Source organism: Hyalella azteca, unplaced genomic scaffold, assembly GCF_000764305.2.
Source record: "Hyalella azteca isolate HAZT.00-mixed unplaced genomic scaffold, Hazt_2.0.2 contig10381, whole genome shotgun sequence".
Taxonomy (NCBI): domain Eukaryota; kingdom Metazoa; phylum Arthropoda; class Malacostraca; order Amphipoda; family Hyalellidae; genus Hyalella; species Hyalella azteca.
In genome coordinates this window covers 15,522-37,590 of record NW_025940423.1, presented here as the reverse complement: position 1 = coordinate 37,590, position 22,069 = coordinate 15,522, and the positions used below count along the sequence as shown (strand labels likewise).

Here is a 22,069-nt window from a genome sequence, read left to right as displayed (position 1 = left end):
GCTAATCTGTAACTAATCATGCTTTCGATTGTTAACTTGTCTTGTGTTTTAGTTGGTTGAAATGAGCCATGCATTTACGAGCGATGCTGTAGCCCAGAGATTGCAACTGCCATTTTAATGCCGCTATGTCATTCTGGCCGTTAAATTTTAGCCGTAAATAATTTTTTTCTTACGTTGTAACTCGTTTGTTTAACTTTTTAGTTTAGAATTTTCAACTGAAGTTAACATGGCTCAATCACTCAATTCTTTGTTGTATGGCAAGACTTAAGTTCATGAAAAATATCCCGCAATAAATGTCAATAACAAAGAAGACCATGAAAAGACACACATGTTATGAAAAGAAGTCTCGAAAAATTTACTTTAGAGTAAATTTCTTTGCGTTTATAAAATACGAACTTACGTATTAACTTTATTTAAGCGAAAATGATATGCGCAAAAATGCATATAGGGCACTGAGCACAGTCCCTGTCAAAATTTTCGTGCCGATTAAGGTCGTTTTAGAGGAACTATATTCGGCTTAGGGGTGAATCAGGAGCACCCTGTCAAAATTTTCGTGCCGATTAAGGTCGTTTTAGAGGAACTATATTCGGCTTAGGGGTGAATCAGGAGCAAGTCGGCCACGTAGGGTGTTTTGCTTCTATTTACCAGCCTCTTTTGGAAGTCAATTGCCCGGTAGGCCAAATTCACTTTGATGTTTGGATCGAGCCAATAGGCTGTGACAGACGCTATTTTTGAACCTTGGTTGATCAGCGAGGCGTTATAGGAGAAAAATATATACACAGTTGCCAGAGTGTAAACTTTGTAAGCACATTCTTTTATAAACGCAAAATGCTGCAATGGTATTCCACCAGAGTTCAGGTACTATATAATCAATGAAAGGTTTTCGTTTTTAGATATTAAATTTCAACCTTTACAATGGTGACACACCACTTACATACATTTGATTGTGCCTTATAAATAATTTGCCGTACGACACAGCGAGATCAGGGAGCAAATTACGCGTTCACGCATCGCTGTGCTGCCACAGGTGGGCGCTTGTATCGCAAGCGACGTCGACAAATCACGAATTTTTATTTTCACGCGCTCGTGGTGAGCGCTCAGGCGCGATTGTCAGTTCGGTTACTGTAAAATATTATAAATGGTACGCTTTGAACGGATTATTTTTCTTCAATAAATGAAATAAAGCGAGTTACTGTAACAACTAATACCTAATCTTTAACTAATCATGCTTTCGATTGGTAACTTATCTTGTGTTTTAGTTGGTTGAAATGAGCTATGCATTTACAAGCGATGCTGTAGCCGAGAGATTGCAACTGCCATTTTAATGCCGCTAGACACGGAACTCCTGGCTTAAAATAACACACATGTTATGAAAAGAAGTCTTGAAAAAAATTACTTTAGAGTAAATTTCACTGCGTTTATAAAATACGAACTTACGTATTAATTTTCTTACGACAAATAGTTTTGAAGATATGCGCAAAATGCAAAAGGCACTGAGCACAGTAATAAAGAAATGCTTAATAGCATCTACATTTAATACTCTGATATGTGTGATACTGTGTATCATCTCATGAGAAGCGTGTTTATTGAAGGGAGATTCCTTCCGATATACTGCTGGGGTTATTGCCATGTTTTAAATTGAAAATTTTCTAGAGTGAACAAACAAGACCTACGTCATTGGGCGCCTTCAAGCGCACAATGACAAAAGAAAAATTAGCTCTAATGCATTTTGCTCAGTCTTAGCTGGGTAGGAGTCGAGTCTTCCAGCATTAAAACTGTGAACCCTCGTCAGCAAAAACTACTTCAAATTCACGTAATAGTGAATTTTTATTTAATACTGCTTGTTATATTATTTTATAAACTTCTAAATTTTTTCTAGCCTATTGCATATAAACAACAAGAATATTGTTTTCTGTCGTATTGCATTGTACATTGTAGAATACTACATAACAATGTCTCGATAGTTCGCCGTACTCGAATTATTGCAGTTTAAACTCTGCCATTGTAGCTGGTGGGAGTTACAAAGAACCTTGTCGTCGCAACGCGGCCTCAATTACTTTTATTGAAGTTTAAACTCTGCCATTGTAGCTGGTGGGAGTTACAAAGAACCTTGTCGTCGCAACGCGGCCTCAATTACTTGCCTCTCACGCTGCTATTTTTGCCGCCTACTCGCGCCTACAAAGCTCTCAGGATTTAACACAAGAGCTCTCAGCAGCCAGCGCTTATATTGTGCAATGGTCGTGCTTGTGTAGTTTATATGTTTGGGTAAATAGAAAATAAATAGGTAAATTAATGTTTGGGTTACAGCACAGTATCTCCATTATATTTATTATCAGCATGTCAGAGTAATTTTTTATTATCAGCATGTCAGAGTAATTTTTATAGTTTGGGAGTGAAATATTTGCTACTAATGTTTTATTTTACCTAAAGTTTTATAAACCAACAAAAAGTAACAATTATATTGTCACGAATCCTGCTAAACCTCGTGTGTGCCGTTTAAACTGCGTTTCATTTCTTCACTTTTAATAATAGATAATGATAAATTCAGAGCAATGTACCTTACCAGTTCAGCCATGAGTGAGCGATTAAGTTGACTTTATTTTACCGCCTGAGGACCTGCGCACTGCAGCGTTGTGAAGAACATGCATGCAAGATGAATTATTCAGTCCGGTTTGTTCAATTCAATTTCCAGAGGTAAGCCTTTGAGCTTCGTGAATAACTCAAGAAGACTGCTACTAATTCTGAAAAACTGTATATAAGATTAGATTAGGTGAAAATATCGCAATATGTGACCCAAATAGAAATGATGTTTAATCTAATGAAAGCGCAAAAATGTTTTTGGAATGAATTTACACTCAATCGAGTTTCCGAATTGTTTCACTTCGAAATAAAGCTGTCCCATGTTTTTGATTAAAAGTTTTTATTCTGATTAACAGTATTATTTAACAGTATTTATTAAAGGTAAATAATTTATAGGACTTTTTTCGTACTACTTTGATTAATATTAATTTATATTTTGACTCGTCAAATGAATATGTTCACGAAATGGTTAAAATGTATGAAGTTTCCATCGTCTTCTCTTTCTAGTCATTCTCTGATTTCTCTCCCCTGTACTCGCGGCACCACTTTAAACTTTATCACAACTCTGTGTTGAATCAACGTCCCGAGTTTCGATAAAAGTCTAATTTTTAACGAATCTCCGGCTTCTCAAAAAGCCCCGAAGTCCTTGAGTCGTTATTTGGCCAACACAGCAGCTGAAGCCCTGAAACTTGAACTAAGGTTTGAGGGCTTCGAATATTGCGGCTTGAAATGTTAACTTGGTTTTAAGGAATATAATTTGGGACATCGCGAGTCATAATGTGCGCAACTCTTGTTAGCAATTATTCATTTATTTTAATGCGTGGAGGAAAAGCCGCTTTTCCCTGCGTACGGAATATGTATTAACATATTAACATTAACAGTTTGCTGAGTTCGTTTGTTTAGTTTGGTAATATATACACAGACTGAAAGATTCTAGCAATGATTGCATGGTGAGCAAGAAATTATACTAAAATAATCAGAATAATTTCATTAGAGAGATTTGTAAATATTAATTTGGCGAGCAAACTTTTTTAGCGTATCTTATATCGCTGTCGAACCTTCAGAAACTTCACTACCGAGAATAGACTGAGCTATAGTCAAGTGCGTATCTATAGAAAGATTCAATAATTCTAGGTCGTGAACAATAAATTGATGAAAAAATGCAACTAAACTAGCGTTCAAGTCACCTCGGTCTTGCTTCATTTCCTTACTGAATTAAGGCTGACATCTATGCGCTTATAGACTATTCCCTTTTATATTCGCCCATTGACCCGTTGCTATTATAAATAGATATTCGTAGAATATTATTATTCTTCCTAAAATATTGCAGGTTCATTTTTTGTGATTGTACTCGTAAAGGAGTTAGATAAATTAAAGGAAACACATGATAAATACAGAAAATATATTTTTGCATGGTGAAGGTCTACATTTTGCGGCAATTACAGCCTCAATTCTCCGCGGTATTGATTCATAAAAATTGTTAATCGTATGGCGTATGTAAATTGTTTGTAGTCGTTTTGCGATGGTTTTTGAAATCGACTTCTGACTAGCATCTCTAAAGTCGGCCATATATCTGCTCGATGATACTCTGGTCTGGTGATTGTGCTGGCCGAATGAGATGCTCAACTTCATTAAAATATTCCTTGGCATTTTTCAACAATTCCAGCTGTGTATATCGGGGCATTATCATCATGAAACATGGCGTTGTCATCCGGAATCAGTGCTTGAACCATTGTATGAACTTGGTCCTCAAAAATTCCTAAATAATCACGGCTGTTGATTCTTCCATGAAGAGAAATCATTGGTCAGCCGGAGTTTACGTCTCTTAACGTATACTCGGTCAGAGGTTGGAAAAAGAAAGAAAAACACATTTTTCCACCTCTCGAGGAATCAATTCAGGAGGTTTTTACACCACTCTCAACGATTTAAAGCATTTGTATTTGAAACCAGGTTTTCTAAGTGCATATCTTCAATAGAATCCAGATCTGTGAAGTTCTCGGCGGACAGTTCATATGGAAACAGGGTTCTGTATGTGTCCATTGAGGTTTGCAGTAATTTTGACAGCCGCGGACTTTTGATTGTCCCTCAAAATACGATTTCGGTACCGACGGTCTCTCTCAGACAAATTCCACTTTTGGCCAGACTTGTGCTTTGCTGAGGACGTTTTTCTTTTCTTTCAAAAACAGTCCTTACTTTAGAGACATTACCTCTAGAAATGTCAAGCATTCGGGAAGTTTCTGTCACACTATCACCTGCCATACGAGCACCATTTGAAAGTCAGAGAGGTTTGCCATTAAAAGATTATAGGTTAGGTTATGGACATAAAAAATTTACTAAAAACATCTGTGCAAGAATATCAATTAGCAACAACAATACATAATAATAAATAAAAATGTGTTACGTTTTCATTGTTTAAAACATGTTAATAAATAACAATATCAAAATATCAGGTGTTTCCCTTATTTTGTCCAACTCCTGTGTGTTGTGAGTAAATTTGCAATCTGAATAACGCATCTTAGGAGAAATTTGCACGCTTCGCTCCATCAACATAAGATATAAGCGATAGATTCTCTTAAAAGCACAAGTAAACTCAAGACCAAATTTCTACGGGTTTTATTCCAAATATGAACACGAATATGAATGCATCAAACGATTTCTATAAATTGCTTAAGCTCAAGAGATAGGCGACGTGGTTGCATGAGCTGCATTGAACAATTCTATTCGCTAATAAATCAATACTGGTTAGTGAAACCCAATTCAGGTGTTTAATTAAATTCTCTTGGCACGTGTGAAATTGCCTCCTCCAACACAAACGTTGAGTGATCATTTACTGTCGGAATAGTTTAACCTTTGTCGGATTTCATAGATACAATTGTACCTAAACTCAGTAGGAGGATATAAAAACAAAGCAATTATGTTGAACACAAAACAGGCGCCAGCACAGGTTGAGGTGGCAGAGCTCGTTAGCTGCAGGAATAATTAAGCCCTGCTGTGGGGACCGCACATCTTCCTCCCTGCTGTGGGGACCGCACATCTTCCTCCCTGCTGTGGGGACCGCTGTAGAAGGAGAGACGACACCCCACCGCACATCTTCCTCTCTGCTGTGGGGACCGCACATCTTCCTCTCGCTGTGGGGACCGCACATCTTCCTCTCTGCTGTGGGGACCGGACATCTTCCTCTCTGCTGTGGGGACCGCACATCTTCCTCCCTGCTGTGGGGACCGCACATCTTCCTCTGAGGCGGCAGAAGTCCGGGCTGCGATGTTGTATTTTGTGGCGCGCCTTTGGTGGCAGAGGGAAGAAATTGACCTTTATAATGGTAGACAACATCGATTGTAAGCAATTATGAGAGAATGAAGACGTATGAGGTTTTTGTACATAATAAACTAAGTTTGTTTTCATAGATTTTCACAATTACGGCTATCATAACCATCGAGACTTTCGAAATTTAAACACTGGCAAGGTTAATTCCATTCTTTTATCGCCAAGTTATCTACCGCAGGACATACTAACTATTTGTGATCGCGTACTCCTTGAAGGTTCCGTTTAGTCACGTGGAAGGCCCTCCGGTCAAAGAGCTTGATCTGTTGCACTAGTGTTTTCATGCCAGATGTACCGTGCACGGGAATATCTTATACGTCGTGAGATGATCTGATCCTCGAGCGAAGAAATTGCAGATTATATAATGCAACTCGTGCGTGCTATAAGAAGCTTTATGTGCTAAGTCGTCACAGGATAACTGTGTGTTAGGCGACATTACCCCACTCGCCTAACAACTGTGTGTTAGGCGACAGAAATGTAATTTAAAACTAGATCCTCCGCTGCAAGTCTCGACAGAATAAGCTGATCGTTCTCTTGTAAGATTACTTTAAAATCTCAACTCATCAAGGACTCCTAAGCTTGCAATTAACGTCAAAAATCATAAAGAATTTTGATCTTAGAGTTAATCGAGTCATTCTGTAAATCATCTTTTTTTAACTAAGAATAAAGATTGTCCATGAACGTTGATAGTTATTGAGAATAAGGGAGAAGTGAATAAAATGCAGAAGGAATAGAACATAAATAGCAATTACTGGTATTGATCCTTAGAGAAAATTTGATAGATATAACAACCGAGGCAAAGAGAATAATGCCATTGACATGATCTTCAGATATTCATTGGAAAATGGATAGAAAATCCGGCTTTAGAATTTTTAAAAAGTCTGTGACTATTTTTCTGTATCCCGAGATAACAGGTTACATCTAAATAAAACGTATTCAAATGAACGGAAAGGTTTTTCCTCAGCCGACTTTATGAGAGCTCTTTTGTCCGAGCACAAATACCTGGCGCCTCAATGGGATGAGAAGCCAACATTTGAGTGTGAAGCGAGAAGCAGAGAAGTGGGAAGCTCCAGCACGAATGCTGCATTCCAAGTCCCAAGTCCTTCTACTCGTTCTAGGAGTTTAGGAAGTCTGCTTCAAAATCTCAAAATTATTTAAATGCCTTTATAAATGCTCTATGTTTTGCACAGATGATTTATGCCGACAATCTTGTAATGTGTATATAAATCATTGAAACAAGCAGTCTTATGTTTACACAAGCATCTGCAGATTTTTTGTAGTTTATAACTGGTTCTTCCACATCTCATTCTGTAGCTAGAATACACAATAGCAATTTTACTGAACTCGGACACACCAAATCAGAAAAAGTTGTTTAAAGCTTTTAGAAAAGCGGGTTCATCACCTGGTCAGAAAGTAATAAACGTTATAAATCTAAAATCATTCGCGCCTCTAAACTTTTCATCGACGGTCAGTCTATTTTGTTCAAAAATAGTATGGTTGAATGAAGCGACCAATCCTGTGTTTATGAGGTCAATCGTCAGAGAACTGCTAAGTTCCAATCGGGGACCATAAAAAGATATCAGGTTGAAGTTATACAATATAGCAACAGAAATCAACCAACTACAGGGTGATTCATGAAAACTTCCTGTTTTGTACTTGGTGCCAAGCAGCAAGATGTAGGAAATGAGCGAAAAGTATTTCATATGAAAGGCCCGGTCATGAAGTCTTGTGTCCTGCCTAGTCAGTTGCTACTATGCGTTGGACAAGTGAGCAGCGTGCGTTTACTTTCGAGGCGTACTTCTCTAACGGCCGTTCCATTAGGGAACGTGCAGTTGGGGAACATGGGGCAGCGGGACCACTGTGGGTCATGGGCCCATAGCGGGTTTACCGCTAAGTATGGCAGATATTGGTCAGTGCGTTCCACTGCCGGTCGACAGTTTCACTGGGCTGAAGTGTGTGGCTCTACGTTTTGCTAAGAGTTTGCGTTGATAAGTTACTGGCAAATTACTGTTTTAGCCCAGATAAAAGTTTTTTTGCTGCTAAAAAAATTGTTTTCGATTACTGTATATGAAGCTTTGGAAATTAGTATGAATTTTATTTTGAAAGTAATATTTATAGGGATAATTTGAGTTTAGACTATTAGCTTCTAAAATAAAATGTTGACACTATATAAAATGAAATGATACCTAGTGGGGCAACGGGCCCATGCTTGTCAAGGGGCAAAGCGCCAATGGTGGGCTCAATATCCCTCAGTGAAGTCTTGTGTTATACATCATTAGATTTGTCTCAATGACCTTTTTAAACTATGACTAGCTTTTTGAAGTACAAAATACAGTTCATATTGCACGATTTTTTATTTGCCGCCTCAAGGCAGCAGGTTTAGTTTCTAGTTATGCGTGTTTATGACCCCTTATCGAGTTATTGACTCATGCCTTGCCAAAAGTTGATTTCAGTCAACACCAATTAGCTAAAAGTTGATGAGTTTGTATGGTGTTGGCTGAAATCACGATTATGTACGAATTCCCTGCACATATCTGGATTATGGACGAAACACGAAAGAAGTTTTTTTCTGATCAAGAAAATATAATTTTTCTAGTCAATGATACATTTTTTCATGTCAATTTTCATGAATTTTGATGATTTTTTTATGGCAATGAAATATTTTTCAACTCATGGTTATATATTTTTATATCAAGGAAATTTTTTTTCACGTCAGTGATAGATTTTTTAAGCCAAGAATATATTTTTTCAAGTTAAAGCTATGATATTTTAAGTTGCTAATAAATGAATGCATGTATGTAATATTTTTTATTTCATTTTGTTAATTTTGAACTGTAAAGTTTTTTTTTATAATTTGTAAACAAAAAATATTGTGGTAAAGGGACCAGGGGTGGGCTCCTTGTATCGAGCCAATGGGCCCATCACTCCAGGGGTGGAGCAATGGGCCCATTTTGACACTTTCTACAAAATAGAGTTTAATTAAAAATTGAATAACTCTATTGGCGTCTAATTCACATCATACATTCCGTTGTAACTTTAAAATATACAAATAACTACCTCGTATGAATTAAAACTTCATCTAAAATTTTGTTTAAAAAAATGGGGGGGGGGGGCGCTGCCCCATGGTACCCTAACTGTGACAGCATGAACGTGCAGTAACGGTGAAAGCAGCTTGGTACACTCAAATGATTGACGCCCTTTTTTGCCAAAACTGGCTGAAATTAATGTAAGGGATGTCGCGTTCCAGGCACAACTCTGGAATAGGGAACGCGTAGGACTCAGAGAGCACGCAAATCAGCTTCTCTATGTCCGCTTTTTGGCCAACATCCCGATCCCAAGTCAGACAGCTACCAGAGTCTGGTCCCGACTCTGGCGACCGAGCGTTTCGTCAGAGGTTCGCCCCCGTATCCGGGGCAGTTGCAGTGGCCGAGCCTGCCGATGTGAAAAATCTCTCCCCCTTCCTCCGCAATGCGAGGAAGTGAGTTGTAATCGAGTTTATATGTGATTGCCTTTTAATGCCTGTTTCTGTATTCGCTGAATACATGGAAAATGCACAGTAAAGTCAGAATCGTGGGTAATACCCAGTTAAAATTTAGGGCAGGGAATAGAGCAGGCCGTTGCCGGCTGCAGAGCCGACGTAGGGACGCGACAGAGCCGCGATAGAGCAGAAATGTCCGCATTAGAGACGATATCGCCAGCCGCGTAGCAGCGCTCACCTCTGAGTACCTGCCTAGGTGTGCTCTGTCCTGCCGACACGCAGCCCTTACTGAGCACCGCCTGCTCAAACCAGCCCAACGCCCGCTCTGGGCGTTGCAGCGTTGCTATATTGCAGCTACAGCTCCCCGAATTGTTGATTTACAGTATATACCAGGAAACGATTTGAAAAAAATTAATACCCTTTCTCCGATTTGAACATCTTACAGTTATTTTAAAAACTATGAGAGAAAGCCCTTTTGTTAAAATGCCTGCATCTAGTTTTTTTCCCGAACGCACAATAATTAAGGTATGTGAAGGATCACAATATTCTAGGCGAGGCTACTGCGGAAATGTTCAAAGGCAATCCAAGAACTTGGGATTCAACACCAAACTAGAGGGATACTGTAGCTTTAAGTAAGCCACGGCATTTGAGATTCGCATTGACTTCAGGATTTGTCTATAATATTAATTTTAGATGCAAACTTTTTATTTTTGTTCTGAAAATGTTTTTATTGAAGATTTAGAGATAAATCTATTGATTTTTGTGCCTTGGAAAGCTTTACAAGAAAACATATTTGGCTCAATAAGTTTCTGCCCAATAGTTGGATAATAAGAGACTAATTCAAACAAATATGCGATGAGTTATTAGTTGGTCTGCACACGTTACCACAAACTGCCATGCTAATTTCAAAGGATTACATTGCTTATTCTTCTTTTCGTAATGATTTGACGAAGTTTTAAATTGAAAGTCAATGCGAATTTCAATTTCAAATTCCGTGGTTTCCTTATAACTATAGTGTCCTGTATAGTGCGGTATTGAATCCAACATTCCTGGATTGCCTCCGAACATTTCAGCAGTAGCCTCGCCTAGAATATTATGATACTTCACATACCTGAAGAGGTCGGGAATGGTCAGGCTTCTTCTTGGTATTCAAGACTTTCTTTTTTTATTGGCTCTCCATTGAAGAGGTCAAACGCCTCGTCGATGCTCTCATAAATCGCTCGCAGTTTCTATCAGAGTTTGAGCAAAGCATGACAGTGAGTTCGGTCTAATTTAATGGTAATATTATTATGTGTACTTAATTTTTAACTGACCATCTTATTTTCAAACCCGTTGCTTTTCATGCGTCGACGCTGGTATTTTAATTGAAATTATTGAAGCCTCGTAAAAAATTACATGATTCCGCTATCACCTCAGACATTTGAAAACTGCTTTGGAGTGAGCGAGGTTCCATCGAATTTCGACACTTTTCGGAAAATTGTAGCTGCGTAATCGGAATAATGAAATTTAAAACCGTAAGCTCTCTGAGACGAATAGGCTAGTAAATTCAATACTTTGAGTGTGAATTTTTGAACTCCTGAGATGTAACGACCGTTGCACTTGAAAAATTGTGTCCCGTGCAGGTTGAGCAAGAAATGTGTTTTGATAACATATGTTATTTAGGCCGATTAAAACTTTTCGTTTACATAGCAGATATTACCCAACACTGTTATTGTTTGATTTAAAATGAATGCTTTGCAATGACTTCTTGCACTATATTTTCGGATCTGAGAGAAAAATGTTTTTTTTTCGTCGAGCATTATAATGGCGAGCAGTGGTTGGCAGTACATAACTAATGGCGTGCAGTGGTTGGCAGTACATACTAATGGCGTGCAGTGGTTGGCAGTAAATAAATTTTCCTGAAATTCTACAAAGGCAGGACAAGATGAGGGGCATTGTCACGAGAAAAACTATTCACTCGGAAAGTCCACTCCGTATCAGAATGTTTCAGTTACTGCATTATTTCAATTTTGTAAGACACTTCCTTTCTCGGAGAAAAGCAAAATTTCTGAATAAACTGATACATTTCTGCCCACTCTTAATGGACTTGCTTATAATGAATAAATCGGCGCACACCTGGCAAGAAGGAGTACTAAGCTGTCGGCCACAATTTCCACTCCTAAACAAATCTTGTAGTAAATGCTTTGTATAAACATGCTCAGCTAATGTCATCTTCAGAGCTAGGAAGTCGCTGACTCCTAAACAAATCTTGCAGTAAATGCTTTTTATAAACATGTTCAGCTAATTAATGTCAGCATCTGAGCTAGGAAGTCGCAGACCGTGCTCAAAAACATCGTAAGCCACACCAGTTCCGCAACTGCCTGTAGCCACTGCTCCAGCAAATACAAATTAATTAGCCTGCATTTTAAGATTAAGAATAATAAAAATACCTAGTAAGGTCAGTTATATGGAAGTTTATGGGTATTTTCCACAATTTAGTCTCAGGTAGTCGAGGATAGCTCATACGTGTGGCAGCTCTCCCGCAAACCATATCCGCGAGATGAGGGAATACTTTAATAATTAAAGATCAAATTTGCATCCATATTAAGCGTGTATGTTTCAGTGTTCAGTAGTTGTGCAGATGTAACCAGATGTGGGCAATAGCGCACTACATTTTTAGTAGCGCTAGCGATAGCGGCACTACATATAAGCAATTGTAGCGGTAGCGGTAGCGCCCGCTACATATTTAAGTAGCGATACGATGTTTTGCCGCTACAGCGCTACCACTACATTCATAGTATTAAACCACGACTCTGTACATAATAGTATTAAATATTATTTAAAAACCAGCATGAGACATACATAAAATAAATTACAGAATAAAACTGTACGAAAGATTTCGGTGTAATGTTGTCAACCTCAGCCTGTTACTAGTGTCAACATGCAAGTTAATTGTTACCAGACAGAAGCGCGCTACATTTTCAGTAGCGGTAGCGGCGCTACATTCAAGCAATTGTAGCGGTAGCGGTAGCGCCCGCTACACTTAGAGGACGTAGCGGTAGTGGTAGCGGCGGCTACATTTCAAAGTAGCGCTGCCCAGTTCTGGATATATACATGTATACTGATGGTTTATGCAAGGTCCCAGAAAGATTGCTAGAATTTGAAACATGAACCAACGCCAGGGGCCATGGCTATAAATAAATAAAAACTGCGCTATAACTTATCCATGCGACAACATTTCTTCTCGCTTCGAATCACCGACATGTGGAACAGCCTCCCCGATTACATCGTTGGCGCTCCAAGTATGAACGCGTTCAAGAACAGACTAGATATAGCTTTGGAAAAATATATGTTGAGACTTGAAAAGCCTAGCACTATATCGAACCCGGTGGAAGTCTAGTAGCTATATTTCAAACTATCGTCAGTTTTGAAAAGGTCATATGATCTGTTTTTTGATCTCCTGTGAACAAGTCACAAAAAGTACAAGAATCGGCGACAGCTATGGGCCCGGGGTTTTTTTCTCGCGCGCCCGTCTCTCTGTTGTTGTATTATGTTATTTTATGTTGTGTTATGTGATTTTCTTTTTTTGTTGTGTGTGTTGTAGCTGTGTGTTATTGTTTTTCGCCTTTTAGCCGACTGCTGATGAGTGAGCTCAAGTCATCATCTCCGACGCCATATCGAACGGAAGAGTAGCAAATGATTGCCGATTGGTAGACACAACAGTAATATGAAAATTCTGGTCTTGAGTTAGACTCATTAAATTTTTTAAGAAGTTACTATGATAAAGATTCGGAAGCATATTATTTCAGGAAAGATTTACGACCTCAACATGTGATATTGTCGGCTTGCCAAATGTAACAAAATCAACTTTGTTTAATGCTGTAACTTCCAGAAATGTATCACAAGCATAGCCCCAGTGTCATGCTCTACAGAAAATTATAATGAATTAGTAAGATTTTATTCCCAAGTATTCTATAAAACATATATCTTCTTGCTTTGAGGGTCAAGCTCTAGTATTAGGTAACAGAGTAAGTAATTGTGCGTTAATTAAAGGTATTCAAAGTAACAGGGTTGCCAGATGCCTTACAAGCGGCCTAGTCCGTAAACAAAATAGACCAAAAAGGCCTATAACTCAATCTATGCTAGTATATTTGTAGGTTCCAGTGTAAAAAACATTTATTTATAATTTAATTTTTTATAATTTAATTAAAAAGTACCCCTATTATAAATTTTAGCCGGCCAACGCAATTGAAAAAATACTAAAACGCGGAACTATTGCGGAAAAAAGACCGGCTGGCAACCGTGCAAAGTATTATCAATTCTTTGTAGTTCTGCAGCATTAATTCCGCGTTTAATTCCTAGGGATTTAGCTATCTGTGCTACAATTGGATGATCGCGTTTGAAGATGTAACTAGTTTTATCGGTGATTAAACGAATAGGTATTTTGAGCAGAAGAAAACAATATGAAGGGCAATCATAAGTAAGAGGCCAACTGGCTAACACGTTCTTGTGAACACGCATTTTGTGATACATTCTGCAGTCGAGATCGCAGATGTCATTATAGCATCTCAACGAACAAACACGGCTTGCTTGTGAGCGGTGATTACCCAGCAGGCATTCGATAGTTGATAGTTGGCTTTGAATTTTGACTTGTAAAATGATTTTATTCATTTTTAGTTTGGTCGAACTGATGATGGAGCTGGACTCCGAAACGTTTTCAATATCGATATGGTGAATTTTCTTGGCGTTTTCTTTGCTTTTAGATTCCTTGTGAACTTGCGATATAAGCAGGCTGATAATATAAGTACTTATATTTGAATCGACGTTGAAACAACTACCTATTACGACGTCGAGATCGGGGTGAAAAAAACTTTAGAATGAAAATCGAAGCAACATCTTTCATGAAACGTCTTACTGACGTTACGATGCAACGTTGAATCAGTGTTACTACTACGACATTGCTGCAATGTTGAATTCTACGGTTAAATCAACGTTGAAGAACCAACCTGTTTTTCGTCCGTAGCAGGATTCGAACCCGGGATCGCTGGAGACCGCGCGACGCCTTAGCAACCTTGACCACGGCAGCTCGCGTGCATCAGCAATAGAAATAAACTAAGGAATTGTGCAACTCCTTGAAAATTGAAATGCATTCTCTGGTCATTAATCGTAAAATTATTTATATTGATATAATTCAATATTGGTGTGATAACATTATTTCCTTGCTGGTAAATAGCTTAACATTCAACGTAACTATATCGACCATTTTTCAACCTTTAAATAAGGTTGTTTTAGGTCCTTTCTAGTTTTGGTCAGATTTCGACGTTGATTGGACGTTTAATTTTACCTGTTCAGCATTTCAACCTGAAATAAACATTGATTCAGCGTTTAAAAATTAGTAAACATTCAACGTACCAATATCGACGGTGGTTCAACGTTGAAATCCCAGTCAGAAATCGCCGCAGTCTGGAAGCCAGCCGCGGGTGAACTTGCCTGCGCCAACGCTCGCCCCAGCGCAACGCCAGGGTGGTCAACAGCGCAGGAATGTCCACAGCAGCGCAATATTGTGGCAGCGCTTCTCGGCCTGGAAAGGGCCTGCTGCCGCAGTCAGTCTGTCCTACCGCGAGCGACCAGGGGCCATACTTTCAAAAAAAGTTAAGAGATCGTAAGTTCATCAGCCAATCATTGACGGCCTTCCAAGCAAAATCCACTAATCATAGACAAGAAAATAGAGCGTAAGAACTTACGTTCACTTAGCGAGTTTTGAAAGTATGGCCCCAGGCCGGCAGGCACTGCCAGCTTCCGCGCTATCGCGAAGGTGGTTGCCGCGATTGGCGATACCGTTGCGCAAAATTCCCGCAGGCCAGATATAATGTTTCTTGATTATACATCAGCACTTTTAGTCTCCCAATTAACATTGCATTTATTAATACAAGATGCATCGGTGATAAACTATTCGTAATATGAATAATTATGCAAATTAAATGACTTCAATGTTATAAAATGAATGACCACATGTTAAATATGGCCAATAATTAATACCAATAAAATATTCAAATTATAAACCTTCGTGATAATAACTAATAAAAATGATGTGGCTCCTTAAAGTCATTTCTGATGCGGCGCGGTATATTATTCAATACCTAATATATAATAATTAAGAATAATTAATATTCTTAGGAATAATAATAAGCCCAGTGACTCACACATTCAAATGAACTAAAGTTCACATTTGTTAATGCGTGAGGAGAAACATTAGTCAACTGCCATAATGACCACGCGTGTTTGTTAGTTCATAACTCAGGACAAATGCATGGCATTTAAATTCTCTGACAAATGAAGTTCGATTATCTTCCTCGGGCAGTCGAGGTCGCAGATGTCATTAGCAACTCAACGAGAAAATAATCTTAGGAACATTAATAAGGAATTAAAATAATTTAACGACAATTTTATCGGATAATTGGCCTTTAAGTCTGCCAGCAAGATTATCAACATCTTCATGGTTTCTTATACAAAAAATAGTGCGTTAAATTATGTAGTCTGCAACTAAATTTATGAGAGTTATCGTTATACGTTATTGCCGCAAGTCATTGAGCGTCATCCCACTTTTTTATGACTAGAAAACTTTACAACAATTTCGATAGTTCGATTAACCCTTTCAATTACTCCTTTACTGGCTGAATGGATTAGTTTCGTTAATATATGTTTTATTAGATGAATTTATTCGAAAGCGTGATGTCAGCCGCTCTTACTTCAGCGCCAGCCAGACCAATCAAATTTTAACTGTACCCTTTCCAAAGGGGGTACAGTGAACCTTTTCACTATACCCTTTACTGAATAATCAAGTTACTCAAGTCATCAAGTTACTCAGTTATCAGGATCATTTAGTTCAGTGCGTGCCAATCTCTGGGTTCACTTTTTTGTTCTTGCTTCTGTATTTTCTCTGCATCATCAGCATTCACCAGTGCCTTCGTTATCAATTAAGTGCCAAAAATACAAAGTTCACTTCACCGCACGGTTAAAGTTTGCTTGGTCTGGCTGGCACTGATGTAAGAGCGGCTCACATCGCCGTCGCGTTTACAGTGTCAGAACATGACGATTGAAATTCAGGGCCAATACTTTCAAAAAAAGTTAAGAGATCGTAAGTTCATAAGCCAATCATTGACGGCCTTTCAGGCAAAATCCACCAATCATAGACAAGAAAATAGAGCGTAAGTACTTACGTTCACTAGCGAGTTTACAAAGTATGGCTCCTGGGCCTTTATCGAACAGCCTCGGCTCCGGTCGGAAGCAACAAGAATTCAGCGAGAAAATGATCAAGTGAACAAAAAAAAGTCTCGAAAGTTCGTAATTATATTCTATCATTCTTTAAAATAATCATGCATCATTCGATCGGGCCTAAATTCAATGACTGCACTCGTTCGTGGATGGCTGCACTGGTTGCAGCCTTGAACAAAAATTTATCATCAAAGCTGTGCGTAGAGTCTAGCTGCGAATTTATTCTTCATGCACCTGAACCAACAAACAGCAGGTCTATAAAAATGCTAGCCTCATGTCAACACCGCAACAGTGAAACAACAGCACTTGGACCTCAGGTATATCCTGATTTTTTTTTCGGACCCCAAACATATCCTGTTCTTTTTTCGGACCCCAGGCATATCCTGTTCTGTCACTCGGACCCCATGCATATCCTGATCTGTCTCTCTGACCCCAATCATATCCTGTTATTTTTTCAGACCCCAAACATATCCTGCTCTGTCTCTCTGACCCCAATCATATCCTGTTCTTTTTTTTCGGACCCCAGGCATATCCTGTTCTTTTTTTCGGACCCCAGGCATATCCTGATCTGTCTCTCGGACCTCAAGGATATCTTGTTCTGTCTTTCGGACCCCAAACATATCCTGTTCTGTCTCTCTGACCCCAAACATATCCTGTTCTGTCTCTCTGACCCCAAACATATCCTGTTCTTTTTTCGGACCCCAAACATATCCTGTTCTGTCTCTCTGACCCCTGGCATATCCTGTTCTTTTTTCGGACCCCAAACATATCCTGTTCTGTCTCTCTGATCCCAATCATATCCTGTTCTTTTTTCGGACCCCAGGCATATCCCCAAACAGAAGATGAACCGAGCTCTCTTGCTTCTCGTCGTGGCAGCAGCGTCAGTGTCGGCGTGAGTGTCGCGCGTTCACAGTGCAGTAAATAATTTGTGCTCAGGATGACGTTTGTGACTATTTTACGCCGATAAAATTGATTATGCCGTAAAATTTCATTGAAAAACAGGGCAAACTTAATTCCAAATGAATATGCTTAATTGTATGTTTCCTCATAAGCAGATTAAAATAAAAATATATGATATATGTTTTTAATACAGTGCCCCCTCCACATGCTTATCGGCGCTGTCATCTGCCCACATGAAGCTAGTGGAGTTGGCAGCTGGGACTTGCAAAGAAAAATACTGGACTGCGGATTACTCATTCAGTAGTGGTAAGGTCTTAGATTGTCCGGAATTATGACTGACTCGAACAATGGGACAAAAATAATGGAAATAAGATTAAACGAATATCGATAAAAAATTGACGATGTGCAGGTGCTACTGGCAATGATATGACCAGTATAATAAGGCAGCTTAATTAGAAATTCATATACTGCAGTACATAAAATAAGAAAAAACGAGGAGATGACAATTTTGAACGGACGGTGCTTTGAAAAGAGTTTTATCGAATCCAGCAGTAAAAAAGTTCCTAAATGTCGTTGCCTCGATGAATCCCAGATACTAGAAGGAAAAATTGACGACTTGGTAATTAACATAACATAACATAACATAGTGATCTCGGCGCTGAAGTGTAGGCCTGATGGGGCCTGTCGCCGATTCTTTTCCTTTTCGTGCCATGTTCACAGAATATCAAAAATCGTGTCATTTGACCGGATTTTTTCATGACTGACGATAGTTTGAAGTAGCTACTAGACTTCCGCCGGGTTCGATAAGGTGCTAGGCATTTCAAATCTGATCGGATACTACCTATATGTAATGACCTACTACTCAAAATTTTAAATCAAGTAACGTCAAGTATGAATAACAAAACTAACAAACTTAAGGTTTTAGAGCATCTTAGTGCTAATGCTGTTTGAAGGCAATAAATTAGAAATTTAAAAGAAATAATGCTGATGCTGTGTAGGGTGAAGTGAATACACTTTAAGGCTTGTCCAGGTGAATACAAGACAAGTGAACTACTCGTTGGGCGAAGTAATGACTGGATGATCTGGAATGCTACCAACTCATCTGGAATGCTACCCACTTAAATACGAAACGTAACTGAATACAACATAAATCAATGACAACAATGAATAAATTTCGCAAAGAACAAACGTTAACAATCGTGGGAAAATTTTCCCACATGATAAGCAACATATGATAACGTTATATACGCACAGTTCATCCTACGTCCAACGCTGCGCTTGAACATGTTTCCCCATCTTTTCATCCTGAGCAATCACTGTTCGAAAATACGGTGAAAAACGATCTTTCCGGCGTTCTACTAACCAGCGGCCCCGTAAAAATATAGCATTTCGCCGTTTTTTTCTGATGTTACGCGAGTTTCTAGTGTAAATTGGAATAAAATCGGCAACGGCATATTTTCACGTGCCGGCCTGTTACTGAAACGCCGGTAATACCGTTTAACGGTGATTTTTAACGCATTTTCTCATTTATGGAAAAAATGCGCTATTGTGCTCGCCATGTCCGTCCGTCCTTCCGTCCGTCCGTGACTTCATGTTTTCGGTGACGAGAAAATGCGCTCTGTCACTCACTGCAGTGAGTACTGAGTTATATTTTTCTAACAGTGTATAGATTGTCCTGCTAACACCCTAGCTTGGTCCCGTAGATGACAACTAGCTCGAGACCAGCAAACACAACGCTTCCAACACAACTTTTGTCGCTAACAGCCACCATTTACGTTATAAAATTTTGTGGACAGTAATTTTATTGAAGGCTACGTACCATCTTTCCTTTCTGCTGCATTATTGTTAGATTATGAAATGAAAAAGAATAACTTTGTTCTGTTACCTTATTTAACCCTCCCTCAACAGACCGAAACTGCTCCTATATGTATGGCCTAGCACCGCACAATGTCGAATTCTGTGACCCGATTGTGATGAATTACATGAAATGCATCTTAAAAACTTCAGGACTTGTGAGTATCTCTGCGAACTGATTATGAGTTCAGTGTTTAAAAATTTGGTTTTATTATTTATTTCACGGTTGTTTGCCTGCAAAAAAATGCGTTGGGACGTTAATATTTTTATTTTTCACACCCTGTTTGTCCAGTCCCTTCTTGGCTAAAACTGGATGGCCCAGTGGTTAAAGTTCAGAGTATCAGGATTGGCGCAGAGAGGCGCGGGTTCGATCCCAGCTCTGTGCGCCAGTTTCTGGTCAGAATCGGCAAGGAGGCCGAGCGGTTAAGCACAGCAGAATTGTTGCAATGAGTTGCGAGTTTGAGACCGCAAAATACTGTGAATGTTCTGCGATGTTAAGAATCGGCGACAGGCCTACGGCCTAATAAACGCTGAAACCGCTATTTTCATTTTCAAAATGAGGACAACGGTCGTTGGAGTTGAAATGGATGTGCATCGAAAGGAAAATCGGATTATAATTTATTGATACGGACTAAATATGCTTGCTGCTGTAATATTATCCTATATCAACCCATCTAAAAAGAAACATGAATATAAATCATTTGCAGAGAACAGATGACTCGAGTTATCTCAAAGGGAATCATTTGGTGTCTCCATGGCAATTCATTCAAAGCGAATCTTCAATGTTTTGAGGGGAGTTAGTCATTTGCTTCTTTTCTTCTGATACATGCTTGTGATTCAACTATTTTTTCATCATCCTCTCTCAGTGATATCAACAACTGCTTCCATGAGGCTAACGATCTTGATTTATCAACAATTTATACTTTTATGTTCATATAATACATTCCTCCACATTAACCTTCATATGAGAAAAAGGGTTCTTATTTTCCTTGACTTCCTTTTCTCCATTAACTCAACACATTCTATTCTATCATCCTATACCCTATCGCATCCTATCTGAGTGGACAGGGTTGCCCAGTGGTTACAGTTCAGGGGCCATACTTTCAAAACTCGCTAAGTGAACGTAAGTACTTACGCTCTATTTTCTTGTCTATGATTGGTGGATTTTGCTTGAAAGGCCGTCAATGATTGGCTAATGAACTTACGATCTCTTAACTTTTTTTTAGAGCATAGGCCCAGAGTACCAAGATTGGAGCAGAGAGTTGCGGGTTCTATCCCAGCTCTGTGCGCCAGTTTCTGGTCAGAATCGGCGAGGAGGCCGGGCGGTTAATTTAAGCACAGCAGAATTGAAGCAGTGAGTTGTGGGTTCGAGACCACAACAAGCTGTGAATGTTCTGCGATGTTAGGAATCGGCGACAGGCCTACGGCCTAATTAACACTGAAACCGCTATTATTATTATTATCTTCAACAGCTTAAAGCCGACGGCTCTTTCGACGACACGGCCTTCAAGAAAACAACGTTGCAGAACAAGTGCACCTCGGACACTAAGTTCTCAACCGCGTACCAGCCTTGCAGGGACTCAACCATGAAATACTTGAACGTAAGGAACTATTACTTTGTCTATGATTTCTTTTAATATTATTTAGACCAACTTCAAATCGTTTTAGCGCATTTTCTCAGTTATGGAAAAAATGCGCTATTGTGCTCGTCATGTCCGTCCGTGACTTCACGTTTTCGTCGACGAGAAAATGCGCTCTCTGTCACTCACTGCATTGAGTACTGATCTAATTTTTGTATATATATTGCTTATCAATTATATCAGAACATTGATGTAATGTATAGCATGACTGTCACTATACCTCTAACTATTATTATTATTATTAACTATTATTATTATTAATATATTATTATTAACTCCCATGCCTTCAGCGAGGGTACAATTTGTTGTATCTGCAAATGTTTGATGCTGTTGTTTCATGTCCTGTTTTCCAGTATCTTCGGTTCGTCTATTGTCTACATGGTAAATTTGAACCTATAACTTAAATGAAACGGAATTAACTCTCCCGGAACACGGCGTACTGAAATCAACCGGAACACGACTGAAATCGACATTAATATCAGAATGAATTTCTATATCAAGTGTGACTATATTATCCACGTGTTCATAATGTAAGGAAGTGTTTTGAGTAACAATCTTTATTGATGGTCGGAAATATAATCCATGAAATGCAAGAAGTTGAGTTTTATTACCCACTCGGGTGGTGGTTATCCATTACTCTCTGAAGTATTGATTGACCATTACCCTCTCAAGCCTTGGTTACCCGTTACCCTCTCAAGTGTTGGTTACCCATTACCCTCTCAAGCCTTGGTTACCCTAGGAACTGCGTCCAAACTTGCAGCAAGTTCCGTCAGTTTCTCGTCATCTGCGTGCCAGCTCAGAGGGAATTGTGAACGCGACAGCACATCTCGCCTAGAAGCCGTCCGTCTATGCTTCACTGAAAGCCATGCTTGAAATTGCGATCATGAACATCAGAAAATCATCCTTAGCAATAGCTTGTCTTGCCAAGGAAGAGAATGCCACGTTCATCACATATTCCTGAGCTTCAGTGTAGCAACGTAAATCACGGCGGAAAGAATAATAAATCGTTCGGATATAATTTTTGTGATCATTTCCGACTTGA

The 22,069-nt window shown here is 39.0% G+C and overlaps 1 protein-coding gene across 1 annotated transcript; it reads left to right on the top strand.

Moving 5' to 3' along the window:
• Positions 1 to 16,925: 16,925 nt before the first annotated feature.
• Positions 16,926 to 21,620, top strand: LOC108668262. Its single transcript, XM_018155448.1, has 6 exons — positions 16,926 to 16,950; positions 17,457 to 17,525; positions 17,727 to 17,839; positions 19,442 to 19,545; positions 20,860 to 20,988; positions 21,381 to 21,620. The coding sequence occupies exons 2-6, from the start codon at positions 17,476 to 17,478 to the stop codon at positions 21,429 to 21,431; spliced, it is 447 nt and encodes a 148-aa protein (XP_018010937.1). The 5' UTR covers positions 16,926 to 16,950; positions 17,457 to 17,475; the 3' UTR covers positions 21,432 to 21,620.
• Positions 21,621 to 22,069: the final 449 nt, after the last annotated feature.